The 17610-nt window shown below is 38.6% G+C and overlaps 1 protein-coding gene and 1 non-coding gene across 4 annotated transcripts in view; both read right to left on the bottom strand.

Moving 5' to 3' along the window:
* Positions 1-4747: 4747 nt before the first annotated feature.
* COP1 (COP1 E3 ubiquitin ligase) overlaps positions 4748-17610 on the bottom strand; it is an 88067-nt gene continuing 75204 nt past the window's right edge. For all 3 annotated transcript variants that reach the window (XM_060197896.1, XM_060197894.1, XM_060197893.1), the window contains 2 exons: positions 7458-7502; positions 4748-5081 (listed from right to left, as the gene is read on the bottom strand). In XM_060197896.1, the coding sequence (XP_060053879.1) occupies positions 5064-5081; positions 7458-7502 (63 nt within the window). In that variant the 3' untranslated portion in view covers positions 4748-5063. The remainder of the gene's footprint in view (positions 5082-7457; positions 7503-17610) is intronic.
* On the bottom strand, positions 10443-10580 carry LOC132540648 (small Cajal body-specific RNA 3). The gene has a single exon (XR_009551835.1). It is a non-coding gene; the product is annotated as a small Cajal body-specific RNA 3 (non-coding RNA).

Raw genomic sequence — 17610 nt, 5'->3', positions numbered from 1 at the left:
TTTGGGACACAGCTAAAGCAGTACTTAGAGGGAGTCTCATAGCCATACAAGCACACAGCAAAGAACAACAACAACAAAAAAACTCAAGTAAATGACCTAACTGTATAACTTAAAAAGACTCAGAAGAGGAACAAAGGAACCCTAAAGCAACCAGAAGGGCTGAGATCACTAAAATTAGGGCAGAAATAAATAACATCAATATTAATAGGGCTATACAAAATATCAATGAAGCCCAAATGTTGGTTCTTTAAAAAAATAAAGAGAATTGACAAGCTCTTAGCCAGAATCACACACAAAAAAGACTCAAATAAATAGAATTGTAAATGACAGGGGAGATATCACAAGACACTACAGAAATTCAAAAAATCATGTAAAACTTCTATGAACAACTATACGCCACCAAACTAGAGAACTTGAACAAAATGGAAGAGTTCCTAGAAACTTATTGCCTTCCAAAACTGAACCAGGAAGAACTACAGAACCTAAATGGACCAATTACAGACAAAGAAATCAAAAAAGTTATTAAGAACCTTCCCAACAACTAAAGTCCAGAACCAGATGGATTTACAAATTCTACAAAACCTTCAGGAAACAGTTAATACATATACTTTTAAAGCTCTTCCAAAAAACTGAAGACCTAAGAACACTTTCTTCCACCTTCTATGAAGCCAACATCATCCTTCTACCAAAAGCAGATAGGGACACAACAAAAAAGGAAAACTACAGACCACTATCTCTGATGAACATAGATGCTAAAATACTGAACAAAAATCCTAGCCAAAAGGATATTAAAAAGATTGTTCATCATGACCATGTGGGATTTATTCCAGGAATGCAAATATACATAAGTATATCTCAATATAAATAAGTCAATATACGTTCAATATACTTAAGTAAATCAGTGTGATTCACCACAACAATAAAAGCAAAACCGAAAACCACATGATTATCTCGATACAGAGAAAATCTTTGATGAAATCCAACATCCTTTCATATTCAAAACACCTCAAAAAATGGGAAGAGATGGAAAATTCCTTAAGATAGTGGTGTCCACATACAACAAGCCTACAGCCAACATCATACTCAATGGGCAGAAGCTGAAAGCATTCCCTCTTAGATCAGGAAATAGACAGGGCTGTCCATTATCACCGTTACTCTTCAACATAGTATTGGAGGTTCTTACCATAAGTCAGGCAAGAGAAAAATCAAAGGAATACAGATTGAAAGGGAAGTCAAACCCTCACTACTACTTGCAGATATGATAGTATACATAGAAAAACCTAAAGAATCCAGCAGAAAGCTTCAGGAAATCATTAGGCAATATAGCAAGGTGTCAGGCAACAAAATCAATGTACAAAAATCCATAATGTTCCTTTATGCAAACACTAAGTCAGAAGTGGAAGATATCCAGAAATCATTATTTATTTATTTTGCCTCCAGGGTTATCACTGGGGCTCGGTGCCTGCACTACAAATCCACTGCCATGGAGGCCATTTTCCCCATTTTGTTGCCCTTGTTGTAGTTGTTATTGTTGTCATAGCTGTTGTTGGATAGGACAGAGAGAAATTGAGAGAGAATGGGAAGACAGAAAGGAGGAAAGATAGACGCCTGCAGAACTGCTTCACCGCTTGTGAAGCAGGTGGGGAGCTGGGGGTTCGAACTGGGATCCTTACACCCGCCCTTATGCTTTGCACCACATGTGTTTAACCCGCTGCACAACCACCCAGCCCCCAATATCCAGAAATCATTCCCATTCACTATCACAGCAAAATCAATAAAATACCTAGGAATAAACCTGACCAAAGAAGTAAATGACTTGTATACTGAAAACTATGAGGTGCTATTCATGGAAATAGAAAATGATACAAAGAAATGGAAAAATATGCCATGCTCATGGATTGGAAAATAATACTTATATACTGTCCCCATATTTGGGACCTATTCTCTGCCCTGATCCAGCTTTCTAGTCTTTTTTCCAACTATGACACCATCTCCCCAGACAATACCTTTTGTCCACCCACATGTTAGCTGTCATGCTCAGGCAAAAATTAGTAAAGTCATGGGCCCCTTGGAATATACCTAAAATAGACCTATTAGCTTTTTCCAAAATGGAGATCCCAAAACTCATCTGCTATATTCTTACTTTTACGTTCCTATTAAACAATTTGTTCTGCTTTATATCTTAATGCTTTTTCAGCCACCAAGTTGCAGATGTTACCATGATGCCAACTTGACTCCCCTAGACAGAGGACCTCACCAATATACCCTGGACTCCCACCTCTCCAGAGCCCTTGCCCCATTCGGGAAAGATAGGGCCAGGCTGGGAGTATGGATCAACCTGTCAGTGTCTATGTTCAGTGGGGAAGCAGCGGGGAAGCAATTACAGAAGCTAGATCTTCTACCTTCTGTTCCCCATTATGATCCTGGGTCCATGCTCCCAGGGGGATAAAGAATAGGAAAGCTTTGAAGGGAGGAGATGAGATACAGAGTTCTGGTGGTGGGAATTGTACCCCTCTTATCCTACGGACTTTTCAATATTTTTTTCTTATAAATAACAACAACAAAAAAGAAAGTGTAGTAGTTGGGAAATGAAATTTATTCCAAGGAAGCAACAGGATTTGAGTAGAGCTGGATCCAGAGCTGATTCAAAAAGATTCAAATACTCTTGTCAGAAGTCAGTCAGTTAGTCTCTCTCTCTCCCTCAGAAAAGTGTGAGCCCATTACACACTAGAACATTGGCTGGAGGCCAAAGCTTGCATCCCAGCATTTAATAACTCTAGAAGAAACCTGCCTATCCTGACTGTTCCAGAGAAAAAGCAGAGAGAAGTGTAACTGACCCCAGACTGGGTCACATGTTTATCTCTCAGCCAATCACTGTGATCTGGAGAAATTATTATGATTGGCTAGACCTGGGTTAAACTATGGCAGATTTCACAAGTAAAGCAAACTGAAGACTTTTCTCCATAGAACATACAGCCCCACAGGAGCCTCCACTTGCCTATGACTGAAATAATGCAAGAGTATCTGTCCAACACTTGAGAGTAATAATAAATTTATGCACTCCTACTGGTTGTATGAAGGGGAAAAAATCAAAAAAATCAAAAGGGAAAGAACCATCCTGGCAAAGAGACTGCTTTCCCACACAAGATCATTCATAGTATCCAGTGAAAATAATCTCAACCCAAGCCTCACTACAATGCACAAGAACTCAAGTTCAAGACCCCAGTCCCCACCTGCAGGGGGGAATGCTTTGCAAACGGTGAAGCAGGGCTGCAGGTGTTTCTCTTCTTTTCTATCTTCCTCTTCCCCCTCTTGATTTTTGCTGTCTCTATCCAATACATAAAGATAAGTTTTAAAAAATTAAAAAAGACCAGAGACCCCTTTATCCCACCCACACAATCAAATGTCTAAATTATCTCACTAGCTTCTGACTACAACCAGGAAAGTGTCCTAGTTCTCCAAGAATGCATCCACCAGGCTGTACACATTTCTCTGCAATGGCTGTGTGCTCAACAACAAAAGCACTGACAGGAGGCACATCCTCCAAGCTGACTCTCATTCCTGTGCCAGAGGCAAGACATCACAACATGAGAAGGTTGCTGCTGCAGCAACACTTATCAGTCTTCCTTTTCCTCCTGTAATGTGTACACTGAGCACCCAAGCCTGGTTTATGGGGGCCACATATGGCTGTTTTGCATTTCTAAGTGCCTGAAAAAGTATACTGTGATACATGGCAATGAAAGGAAATTCAGCAGCCTGGAAGGGCACTGGACTTTAAAGCATGAGGTTCCGAGTCCAGTCCCCAACATTACAAATACCAGAGCAATGCTCTGATTCTTTCTTCCCGTTGTCTTTCTTTATATTAACAAACATATAAATAAATAAACTTTTTAGAAAACGAAATGACACTTAAGTTTCTATTCATGCAATGTCGTAGGAACAGTCACACTTTTTGGTCTAGGATGCTTTCACACAGCACAAGGGCAGAGGGGAGTGGCTGTGACAGAACCTCTGGGCCCACCAAGCCCACAGCATTTGCTAGCTTGTTCCTTACAGGAAAGTTGGCTGATGCTGGGCTAGAAGAACTAATATCCTAGGAAACAAGTAGATTTTTTTGATGCATGATGGAGTTACCTCTGAAAATGAACACAGGACCTTATTCACCACTTTTCACACAACAGTTCCAAATCCACCAGACTCTGAGTAGAGAACAAGCACCACAAAAGTGAATCTCTACTAGGCTGGTATGCTACGAAAGCTCACTCAACATCTCTAGGGAAAACACTCCTTCAGTGACATGATAAAAGATGAACCTTCCATATGTCAAAAGCAGCAAGTACTTGTGTCTGTCTTTTTTCTCTTAAAAATCCTCAAGATTGTTTTTTCATATGGTTCTTTCAAAAGGCTCCTAAATCTCTTGTCATAGATGATCCTTGATGTAAGGCAAAGTGTAGCACTGAGGAAAATCCACAAAACAGCTCCAGAATAAGCACCAGTAGTTTCCACAATAGTTGGTTAACCAATAGTTGGGCTGTAACACCACTTTTGGGAGTTTGAACTTAGACTACAAGAGAATCCCACCCAGTTCCATCTACTGTATATTTTGCTTAGGTTGATAAAATTTCAAAGAATTCAGGAAACATGGATCTTATGAACTAGTTATTGGCACAATGTAAAATAATCTATGTGTGCTGCTTCTCAAAAAGACTCTCAGTGCCACATCTGACAAAAATTTTCCCAGTTCAACTGTGGCTCAATAAACTTTTATTATTTTTTGTTATTTATTTTTATTCAAAAGAATGTTTCCCTATCACAAAAATTAGAGAATCGCACCACCAACAGCAGCAAAGTCCATAGTTACACTGGTGGCAGAGAGTTTGCTGAGTATTTTCAATGTCCCAAAGGTCATAAAGGAGGGGGGGGGGGAGAAAAATGCTGGAAAGATATCCAAAACTCATGATGGCTCTGGGGAGAGACAGCACATGGCAATTCCTGTCTTCTCACATTGTCAGCTGCAGATGTATCACAGCAGGAGAAAGTACAATTCAACTTGAGTAAACCCTTCACACCAATTCCAGCACCTGATTGGGAAGAAAAAAGAGTCAAATTCATACTTTTAAAATACAGGAAAATTTCAATGGATTACTATATTATAAATGGAGAGCCAAATCATGAAAACTTTTCCCAACTCTAATAAGCTAAAGAACTTGACAGGATCAAATGGCATCATCAATCCTTTCTTTCAAATCAACAGTTAGTAGCATAAATATCACAAGTTAGATATCTCCATAATTAATTAGGGTGCATTCAAGATAAACCACAGGGATAAATGAACTAGATTATAATGCACAGCATGGATGTGTAGCTATCTTTCCACATTCTTGAAAAAAATTTTTTTTTCTTGCCTCCAGGGTTATCACTGGGGCTCAGTACTGGCACTACAAAATCCACTGTTCCTGGTAGCCATTTTTTCCTTTTTTTAAAATTGGATAGGACAGAGAGAAACTGAGAGGGGAGTGGAAGGGGGGAGATAAAGAGAGTGATCCAGGAAGTGGTGCAATGGATAAAGCACTTGACTCTCAATCATGAGGTCTGGAGTTCAATCCCTGGAAGCACATGTACCATGTGTCAGAGTGATGCCTGGTTCTTTCTCTCTCTTCTACTTTCTCACTAATAAAATAAACAAGATCTAAAAAGACAGAGAGGGCAGAGGAGACAGACAGAGATACCTGTAGACCTGCTTCACTGCCTGTGAACTGACCTCCCTGCAGGCAGGGAGCCAGGGGTTCGAACTAGGATCCTTGAGTTGGTCCTTGCACTATGTACTATGTGCACTTAACCTGGTGCATTACCGTCCAGTCCCCTTAAGAAAATACTCTTTTAATATTCATTTTATTTATTAATTGGGAAGGGGGAGAAAGCCAGAAGACTCTGGCATATGTGGTGCTGGGGACCACACTCAGGTCCTCATGCTTTCAAGGCCAACCACTTTATTCACCACATCACTTCCCGTGCTATTCTTTTTTTTTTTTTTGTATAATTTTTTAAAAAATATTTATTTATTCCCTTTTGTTGCCCTTGTTGTTTTATTGTTGTAGTTATTATTATTGTTGTTGTCATTGTTGGATAGGACAGAGAGAAACGGAGAGAGGAGGGGAAGACAGAGAGGGGGAGAGAAAGACAGACACCTGCAGACCTGCTTCACCGCCTGTGAAGCGACTCCCCTGCAGGTGGGGAGCCGGGGTTCGAACCGGGATCCTTGTGCCGGTCCTTGTGCTTTGCGCCACCTGCGCTTAACCCGCTGCGCTACCGCCCGACTCCCTCGTGCTATTCTTAAAAGCATTAAGTGGGGGTCAGACAGTAGCGCATCGGGTTAAGTGCACATGGTGTAAAGTGCAAGGACTGGTGTAAGAATCCCACTTGCAGGGGAGTCGCTTCACTAGTGGTGAAGCAGGTCTGCAGGCTTCTTTCTCTCCCCCCCTTTGTATTCCCCTCCTCTCTCCATTTCTGTCCTGTCCAACAACGAACGACATAAAAAATAACAATAATAACCACAACAAGGCTACAACAAGGGCAACAAAAGGGGGGAAATGGCCTCCAGGAGCAGTGGATTCATGGTGCAGGCACTGAGCCCAAGCAAAAACCCTGGAGGCAAAAAAAGAAAAGAGAAGAAAAGCCTAAGTGTGCTATTTAAGATTTTAATCGGTTTGCTTCTTTTACTGATGGACATTTCATAGTCATTAAGGTATACAGGATCTTGCCATTTCCTATCATCCCTTTCATTTTCTAGTCAGTCATCTGGTATCAAATACCTTGTTGGTTCTTCAGGTTAAATGTTTACTTTCCTGAGCATAATAATACTAACGTGGCAAGTACACATCTGCTAAGACTCTGAGCCTAGGAACATGCCAGTTTTCAGACAGTGCCGTCCGTAGTCACAATCAATCCATTTTTAATAATAACACTAAAATGCCTGTTCTTCCCTTGCCAACTGAGGGGGGAGAGAGAGGGAGAAGGAGAGGGAGAGGGAGAGGGAGAGAAACCTACTTGTCATAGAAAAAGAAGTAGGAGTAAGACATTTTCAAGCTTGGTGAATGTCTCATCAGCTGTCTTGGCCCCTGGCTCTGGTGCACTGTGGGGTGGTTGTAAGGGTGTATCGAAGCCAAATAATGCCTAGCCCTCTGTGAAAGCTAATGACTTCATCTGATTTTCATTCTGACCACCTATCAATTCATTCAGCATTCACATAACCTCCTCTAGTAAGTATACTATCATCTTCTCCACAGTTATAAGCTACCTATTCTTTTCCTCTTTCAATCAAAACGATTTCCGAATGGACAGAGACTCATGATTTGGCATGATCTCTAAGGCTTAGTACAATTCTATATTCCCACTAGTAGTTACAGGATAAAAATGGATGTGAGTTGAACATGGAGAAGATGTATAAAAAAGCTTACCTTAATTGTACCCTGACTGTTAGCAGCAATCAGCACATTGGACTCCTAAAAAAGAACAAGAACTTAGAAAGTACGGAGAAGGATTTCCTAGAGAGCAGTCCAAATAATACTTTCCTCTTCCTCTTCTTACTTTATGCTAAGACTCTAATAGAATCTAAAGTCAAGAACCATCTTTAAGATGTTTTTAAGTATGAGCTTAAAACATAAAAAAAATTTATTGTGAGAATTAAATTTTAAAAAGAAATAAAATCAAAAGCAGAGTATGAAACTTACAAATAAAAAGAAAAAAAGTGGACTGCCACTTTCTGGAAGCCAAAAGAAACAAAGACTGAAATAAAATACATACAAGAATAACTCAAGAAAAGCAAAATATGTAATCCATTCCAGAAAGTCTGCCCTTCATTCATTTCCCTCCATAAAACACAAGTAATGCTGCCTACATTTTTGGCCTAAATCTCTATAGACAACTGTATGTTATTGGGAAAACAAACAAAATGTGCATATTCATCCAAGAAAAGGTAATCTTTCTTTCTAGTTATTCTATCACTCAGCATATGCATTTTTAATAACTTTAGTGATTACTTGACATAGAATGCATGTAGTAATAAATTGTTTATATCTTAAGCCTTAAGAAAAGTTCATTTCTGCGTAAAGTAGGAAGTGTGGGGGAAAGGAATAGGTAAGATGGAGAGTCTTACTAAAGATTAAGAGTGGGACACATCTCCTGTTTGAATAATAGAGAATCTAACAGGCTCTGCACACAGAAGTGAACAAGGATCTTTCTGCTTCTCAAAGTAAAACAGCTGAACAGTGAGCAGATTCTAAATTGCCACAGAGGTTATACAGCAGAAGGAAAAGAGCTGTCTAAAGGAGAGCTATGAAGACAGGCTGAGTACATTCAGACTCAGCAAAAGGACAGACCAGCCTGAACATCCCATGGACTTCATGGCAAAGCAAAGGAGCAAACCCTCCACCAGTAAGAAAATTCAAGCTCAGTATAAATGATACCATTCAGATCTCCACTAAGAGGGACTGAAGTCTGTCAATTACTAAACCCACGAAGAAAGATAACTAGTAACTACTAACATAAGCAGTTATCTTTTTGAAATCTGAATGTTTAGTGCATAGATTTAGCAGATTACTCTATATTAGATGCTACCAGAGAGTTAACACCTTTTCCTGTGAAGAAGGAGACACACAGCAGGTGTCCCAATAATGTTTCCTTACAACAGCAAGGAAAAAAAAAATGGTTGTCTCTGTTGAGACCACTGTGTGAGGTGTTGGCACATTCTCCATGTCTGGTGGATTTTCTCCAGTGACTCGTTTCCTCTCACATCCTAAAGATGTGCACTTACTCACCAGTGTCACTGGCAGGTCTCAATAGAGGTAGGTGTGTGTGTGTGTGTGTGTGTGTGTGTGTGTGTGTTTTAGAGAGAGACAGAGGCATGATGAAGGGTGAGGTGAGGTGTGTGTGTGTGTGTGTGTTTTAGAGAGAGACAGAGGCATGATGAAGGGTGAGGTGTGTGTGTGTGTGTTTTAGAGAGAGACAGAGGCATGATGAAGGGTGAGGTGAGGTGTGTGTGTGTTTTAGAGAGAGACAGAGGCATGATGAAGGGTGAGGTGTGTGTGTGTGTGTTTTAGAGAGAGATAGAGGCATGATGAAGGGTGTCCTGTCCAGGGAGAGGTCCACCTTGACCCTGAGCAGCCAGAAGAGGCTCAGGCCACCATTAGCCCTGAACTAGAATAAGTGGGTTGGAAAATAAATAAATGTTTAAAGTGTTTGCGGGTCTTCATTTAGAAGCTCGGTGACAGTTCTGAACTCAGAAATCTGCTATAGTAGCTTAACTTTTTGTTATATGAAACTGGTTACACTTTGCATTGTTTTGCATAAAGTCAAACCTATAGACAATGTAAAGTGGGAATGTATTATACACAGTAAGTGAAAGGTAACTACTGCATGGCTTTGCAAAAAAAAAAAAAAGAAAACTGTCTCTTAGACATTGTGAGAACTATGGTGGTGGAGGGTACAGAACTTTGATGATAGGTATGGTAACTTTCACAGATATATGGGTGTGAAACTGTAACCCTAAAATCTTATGCTGTTGTAAATCATTAATAAAAATTACAAAAAGTAAAGAATTTATAAAAAAAAGGGGATAATTAAGGGCTAAATTGTCTTTCCAATAGTCTGATATTAGCATAAGAGAGATTCATTTTTGTACACAACAGAAAAAAAAAACTGTATTTTATTTTAGCACAGATGAATGGAAGTGGTAAGTACAGCCTATCATTGAAGATTTTGAATGATTCTGTCTGGACTTTGAATAACTGGTCATTCTCAGCTGGAGCTATAGTTGTGCCTGAGATCTAGTGTAAATAAGTTATGGCTCAATAGCTTGTTTTTACTTGCCAAAACAAAAAGAAAAAGAAAAAGAAAAAAGAAAAAAAAAGCCCCTTTCTTGGAAATTAGCAGTCTTGCTAAAACAAACAAAAACTCTCAAGGTTAAGCTAATAAAGTACCCACTATTTTCTTGTTGTTACAAATAGATTGAGAAGACAGTGGAAATTTAGTGATACGTTTATTAATAAAAATAGAAGACACACAAAAAAAGTACACCAATGTGCTTATAAAGCCAGTGACACTATACAGACTTAGACCACAGCAAAAGCAACACCCACAAGAATGATTTTCTCTTTGCTAGTTTACCTAGAATAGTAACACCATAGCTAATAACATAAATACCAGAAAAACTACTAGAAAGCAATGAGAAATAGTATTACTTCAAATTTAAAATACTGACAAGGCTGGAATAGCTAAGCCAATATGACACTCAGAAAAATATTTCTGTATTTCTTCCCACTTCCTAGCTGCTGATTCCTTAATCAAACAATAATGTTTATTAAAAAAAAAAAAAACTATGCCACTTCCAAAACCAATTACCTCAGCATAAGGATCAGGAAAGCAGCCCTTTGTGCAGTGAGAAGACTGTATGGAGGGAACGATCTGACTCAGTGGCTGTCCAAAGTCAGACAGAGACCTCCATGTTTATGTAGGAACACTGCAATGTGTGGACAAGGGGTATTCTCCTCTGTCCACATGATTGGTTTTCTACAGGTTCCCTTTTGGTGTCTTTCATTATCCAGTCTTTTCTCTACCAACTTCATTATATCAAATTTCACTGAAATGCACACTACTGCACTCAAAACAGAATTCCAATTTAAGGAAAAGACCTACTAAAAAGGCATAGAGTATACAAAGTCAGAGTGATCCTTACTCAAGAAGAGGTTAGAAAGAACATGTGCAAAGGGAAAAGGATGGAGACAGACAAAATACTATGCATACTCAGTTCTTCCTCAAACCCATTGAAAGCTTCACTTGTCACAATATTCATCGCACTCCTTTACTTTCAATGCTTCCCAAGTCTCGATTTTACACAGGAGACTCTCCCCAGTTTAACTTTTGTTGCCACACAGCACTCAAAATATTTTATCTGCAGGTATCTGTTAATTCAACAAATACTTCTAGGGCCAGTGGAAAAGCTCACTTGGACACTGTACTGCTTTGCCAGCCCCTACCACACTAAAGGAAACTGCAATGCTGTCATCTTTCACTTTCTCTGCCTCTCTATTTTAAAGTAGAGTCATTATTACACACTAAAACATTTGCTATCTATGATAATGAGAGAAAGAGACAAGAGCCATTTTTATGGGACAACTTTATGAGATTAGAGTTAGGAGAAAAGTATAATGAGGCTCCTCATGAGGTAGGCGTTCCCTGTTGTTGTAAAAAGTACTCAAACCATTCATTCACAAGATATCCCATCAGATATAGAAATCATTCCTACAATGTGTAAAAAGTAGATCTGGATCATGTTAGTGGTAGTCGTTTGTCCATGAAGACTGTACTGCTTCTGTGGCTACAAATCCCAGGACCATACGTCAAGATTTCGCCATTGAAGGTATTACAGTGTGCAGTAAATAGAAATGGAAGAGAGAGAATCTGGTGACAAGAAATTAAGGTCAGAAACACAAAACCATGCCACTGCCAGGGCATGGTGCCCAAATTTGCCAGTATATCAAACATACTTAAAACAGGTGGTGGATGCTTGTGCTGGAGAGATTAAAGTTGTGAAAAATGGTGCGACCTAACATGAGAAAGCTTTGATTTATTCTGAGCCATCAGGACATGGGGTTTTAAATGGGTGGATAAAGAAGTGAGAGGGGATGATGACAACTAAGCCTGTGCCCACGACCAAGAAATAAGGGTAGAAATAGTACACTTGAGCTTCCTGAAAGAAAAGATCAGATTCATGCTTAGAAACCTACAAAACCAGATTTCACATCAAGTTCACCAGAGAATAAGATTATGCAACTTCAGTAGGCTGCATGCATCAACTTCTACGGCAATTTCTTAGGTTCAAAGTAGGCAATTTCTTTTTTTTTTTTTTAAATTATTTTATTTATTTATTCCCTTTTGTTGCCCTTGTTGTTTTCTTGTTGTAGTTATTGTTGTTGCTACTGATGCCATCCTTCTTGGATAGGACAGAGAGAAATGGAGAAAGGAGGGGAAGACAGAGAGGGGCAGAGAAAGACAGACACCTGCAGACCTGCTTCACCTCCTGTGAAGCGACTCCCCTGCAGGTGGGGAGCCGGGGGCTGGAATCCGGATCCTTAAGCCGGTCCTTCGCTTTGCGCCACCTGCGCTTAACCCGTTGCGCTACTGCCCGACTCCCTAAAGTAGGCAATTTCCCAGACATAAGACGTCTTCCTATTTTTTACAGAAAATTTTTGAATTGAAATAATTAAAAAAATTAATGGTTAAGATCATGTCACATCATGACATCTAGATAGCTTAAATATCCCACATATTTTTTAAATTCTTACCCCAAGAGACTGGCTCACTTAATGGTGGCCTTGTTGGTCACTACCAGGCCACCCCATCACCTGGGGCCCTAATCACAGTATCCTAGGATTCCCCTAGAGATATGATGGACCTAGACCTCTAGTAGCTCCCTCTCTACACCATCACTGGTCACTTCCATCTGGAATGTTATTATAAGCCCTCTTATGGGCCTCTCCAAGACCTTTCCCTTGCTATAAATTAACAATGGTAGGGACTGCCCCACTTTCCAAAGGGAGACTTGGTCAGCCTACTCTGCCAACTAAGGAAGACGGGTCCTGAAAAGAGTGCAACCTAGAATGTTTCCAGCTGTGACCATGGACTGTGAACTCAGACTGACAGGGCCTCAGAGGATTTACAGGCTCCTGTGCTAAATTAAGAGTATACATGGATGCTGGGTCAGACTGATATGGGATAAAGTTAATTGCATTTATATACTTCAAATTTGGGAGCTAGTCTGCCCTAATGCAGCTTTCTAGCCCTATTCTTTTTTTTTTTTTCTTTTTTGCCTCCAGGGTTATCACTGGGGCTCAGTGCCTGCACCACAAATCCACTGTTCCTGGAGGCCATTTTTCCCATTTTTGTTGCCCTTGTTATAGTTGTTGTTGGATAAGACAGAGAAATCGAGAGAGGAGGGGAAACAGAGGGAAAGAGAAAACAGACACCTGCAGACCTGCTTTAGTCACTTGTGAGGCGGCCAGAGGCTCAAACCAGAATCTTTATGCTGGCCCTTTTGCTTTGCGCCATGTGCACTTAACCTGCTGTACTACCACCCAGCTCCTTATTCTTAACTCTGAGTACATCTTCCCAGACAATATTTTAAGTCCATCTCCATATTAACTCTAAAGCTGAGGCAAAAATCACTATTCATGGGTCCTAAAGAGCATACTTAAAATAGACTTCCTCTCTACTTACCAACCTAAAATCCCTATTCTCACCTGCTCTATTCCTACTTTCTAGTTCCTATTTATTAAACATTTTGTCTTGCCTCATAATTTACTGCCTTTCAGACACCAAGTTTCAGATGCTACTATGATTTTATCCTGAACTCCCTAGGCAGAAACAGGCTGGGGGTATAGATTGGCCTCCCATGTCCAACAGAGAAGCAATTATAGAAGCTATAACTCCCACCTTTTGCACCCCATAAGGAATTTTGGTCCATACTCCCAGAAAGGGATAAATATTGGTGGAAGGTGACTAGAGGGCTCTGAAACCCAATTCCATCAAGTAGTAACAGTTATAAGTGTGACACAGAAAGGAACAACAGGCAGAAAAATGGGCAAAAATATATAGAGACAGATGGTTATAGAAATAACAATCAACTCCTATCTATGATCTTGGGAGAATCAGTGCAGTTTCCAATGGAGAGGATGGGGACACAGAAGTCTTGTAGTGGGAACAGTGTGGAATTGTATTCCTGATATTTCATAATTTTGTAAATCATTAATAAAAATAAAATTAAAAAATTCTTGCCCCAAGCTAGGTTTTTATTTAGACCTTCATTAGAAAACAGGTGGTTTTATTGCCACTCTCAATTCAGAGATGTCTTTTGTAGTTGAGATAACTTTTGTCATTAGATTAATGAGAACTTATGGTAGACATTTAGAAAGGGATTATATACTGCAAATATTTTTCATTCAGAGAGAGAGAGACAATAGCACTGGAGTTTCCTCTAATGCTGAAGCACTTCCATGTGATTCCAGGACCAAACCTGGGCTGTGCAGCACATGTCAAGGTATGCACCTACCCACTGAGCCCCTTAGATTGTATCTGGAGGAAAAAAAAAAAATCAGTCATCCCTAAAGTATTATCAGAAATAAAACTTGATGGCCAGGTAATAATTCAATTGGCAGAGAGCAAGGACTGTTGCAAGATATAGGTCATTCTGAGAAACAGTACAAAGGCAGGTAGATCTATAGTATAACAGAAAGAACAGACACTGGGAAGATTCCTCTAGCAAAGCAGAGAATGGTGAACACAAACTTCTACTGTCATCAGTCAGATCTTGAAAACAAATAGAAACACAGTTATCTGACAACACATCTCTCAACTATGTGTAAACAGTCATTTCGACCAAATGATTTAGATTTATCTTCGGCCCTCATCTTCATCTTTTGATTGGCTATCACAATTTAAATAAAGAATCTATATCTTCATCTTATCTAAGTTAATCCTCCTATCTACAGTGTTATTTTTTAAAAAAAGACTAATGTAAACAGGCACAAAATTAAATAGCTTCTTTAAGCAACTGTAATAAATTGACTTTTCTTTAATCTTCACAAACTGCTCTCATGTTCAGCTGTAATAACTATTCTATCATTCTGGGAACAACAATGCCAACTTCTGATAGCTTTATTTGGAAAAATAAAGCATAAAGTGGGATTTAAGAAATGATGGAATAAACTATGAGAGGAACAAAAACCTACAAGGTCAGATCAATATAGGAGAGTATCAAGAGAATAGTAGGCTATGGAAGTAAAATATAAAAATGTATTTCTTTGACCCAGACGGGATTCAAGTTTAAATTTATAGAAAATATTCTTATCTAAAATAGTTGCTATCCATTTGTGCAGTCCTTTTCCTTGGTTAATTTTGCAATAAGTAACTATTAAATATATTTTCATTTGATCAGAAAGCTTTTTCATTCCATACATGTCAGCAATATAAAACCAATTCATTCTGGATTACAGAAAAGACTTTCATGCTGAGGCTAAGAGGTTCCAATTTCAATCCCCTCAGCACCACCATAAGCCAAAGTTAAGTAGTGCTATGGTAATAAATAAATAAAGTCAATTAATTCTGGCACATACAATTAATTCACATTGAATTCATTAAATGCTTTTTAAGTCAAGGAAGTGCTATTTAATATTCAATTTCTCTCCTACAACTAGTATGGAAATCTGGTAGGAACAACCAAAATCAACATTTGGAAGACAAAGTTAAATCCCCCTCCATATTAAAATATCCTGGATGTTTTTTTAAACATGATGGGGTAACCATAAAAAAAATATTTAGAAGGTAATAGCATAATCTAGAATGTATTCTCCAATTACTGCTTCTTTTTTCTCTTAAAAAAGGCAAACTAATAACCAAGTGACTAAGTCACTTTCTATGTTTCAAAATGGGCATACTGTAGGACAAACACCATTAAATATTATATATACATATATAATGTGAAATGAATTATAAGAACTATTCTAAATAGTGATCAAATCCTATTACAATCATATAAAAATAACAATGCTGAAATACTTAAAATGTCAGCCAGCAGGCCTACTACCAACAGATTATATCTTGTTGGCTTCATTACAATGTTCATCATAAAAGTATCAAATACAGCAAATATCCACAGAGCTGACCATACAGTAAGGAACATTAAAATTAAGAAATATCAACAGTTAATGCAATTAGAGAAGAACTAAGCCACAGGTTCCTTCAGTTTTCCACTGCATTTCCTCTCCGACCTCCTCTCAACCCCATTCTAGTTTAGACACTAAAGGAAGTATGGGCACACTTGAGGAAGAGTGAAGCCAATCTTCCTAGAAGGCAGGTCCATGCTTGGGATCTTCTTTCCTTCCACGCCCAAAACAGATTAATAATTCCTTCAAATTGGCCCTCCTCCAGACAGGACAATTTTCTAAGTGTTATAAACAATACAGCTAGAGGAAAGAAGAAAGGAAAGGAAAGATAAAAGGGGAAAGGGAAACAGAAGTGAAGAAAAGAGGGGAGAAAGAGAAGTTCCTATGTTGTCTTCTCAGGGTTCACGAAAGAATTTAGAAGAAGTGGTTGACAAGTATAGGAATTCAATATAAGCTAGAAATAGCATTTAATTAAAGACAAAAAGGGCCACTTTTCTGTGTATTTCTGCCCCAAATAACGACTAATCATATGGCTTTCCAAGGAGGCTCAGGGAACTGCTCAAAATTCAAAGAACAAATCTCTACCTTCCTTCTGGCCTCTTCCAAAATGCAAATTCATGGCTCTAAGAACAGATCTTGTTGGATTCTGAAAGATTCCAAGGTGCTTGTCATGTATGAGAATCACTGATATAAATGACTTTAATTATAGAAGTCTTCTATACTTTAATAGAAACAGACTGTATTTTCCTCACTGAATATAATCTGATGCTCTATGCTGTGTTTACATAAGTCAGAGAAGGGTGTTTATTTCTTTGATGAAAACTTACATAAACTGGAAAAATATATATGACAAGACTTTCTGGTAGAACACTGGGCTGTGAAATAGTGTTCATGTAATGGAGAAAGAGAAAAAGGAATAGGCTATAAATCTAGTAAGAATGTTAAGCTAATGATAGCTGCCAATTCCCACACAGCTACATGCAGTTTTAAAAATATGTTGCTTCTGAAAATAGGCAAAAGCCTGGAATTATATCCCAAGGGGCAAAATAATAAATATGAGATAACTGTATAGGCACACAGGAATGGTACATGTTAGAAAAACTAATTTTCTTAAAATGATGTAGTCTTGATAATGCCACTGAGTTTTAAGTGAGTCTATTAGTTATTAGAATTACCCCCACCTCTACTCCAGCATTTCTTTGGTTTCAATCGTGATTAGTACCTAAGTGGGCAAACGCTAGAAGAAGAAGTACTTAAGTAATTATGCAACAAGCAAGATACAAGACAAGCTGAAGAACAGAATCATTCATTACAAGAAATACATATAAATCACAAATGTGCAAATAATTTGCTTAGTGCTGGGGGTAATTAAGAAATGATGCTAAAAGCAAACTTACAGTGTTTCCACTCTATGCCAAAAACTATTTTAACCCTTCATTTACACTTATTGTGACTTTGTCACAATCTTAAGAGGTAAGCTGATATTATTTCTCATCAATACTTTACATTAGTGGACACTGAATGCAGTTAGAACTTGAACAAGTTCCCAGAGCTAGTAAGTGAGGAAGCTTATGGACAGAGGTAGTCTTTGTCCAAAGACCCTGAAGGTGAGCCAGGGACATGGCACAAGCAGGAGATTAGTTCACTCACAAATATTTTTTAATGGTTAAGAGTCATGAGGTATTTAGTCAAGAAAAGACATAACTGTTAAGAACACAAAATTCTAGTTAAAAACACGTTAAAGTTTCAAAATATAAAATTCTATTTGTTAGAAACAGACAATATATTTCACTAGATGGCTGAAAAAGATGCTTTCTTGTCTAATATGATTATAACTTTGTTTAGTGTGGATCATTACATAGTTGGCAGATTCCACAAGCCAAGTTTTGCTGGA

Source organism: Erinaceus europaeus, chromosome 9 (genome assembly GCF_950295315.1).
Source record: "Erinaceus europaeus chromosome 9, mEriEur2.1, whole genome shotgun sequence".
In the NCBI taxonomy this organism is placed as follows: Eukaryota; Metazoa; Chordata; class Mammalia; order Eulipotyphla; family Erinaceidae; genus Erinaceus; species Erinaceus europaeus.
This window is presented reverse-complemented; position numbering and strand designations above follow the sequence as displayed.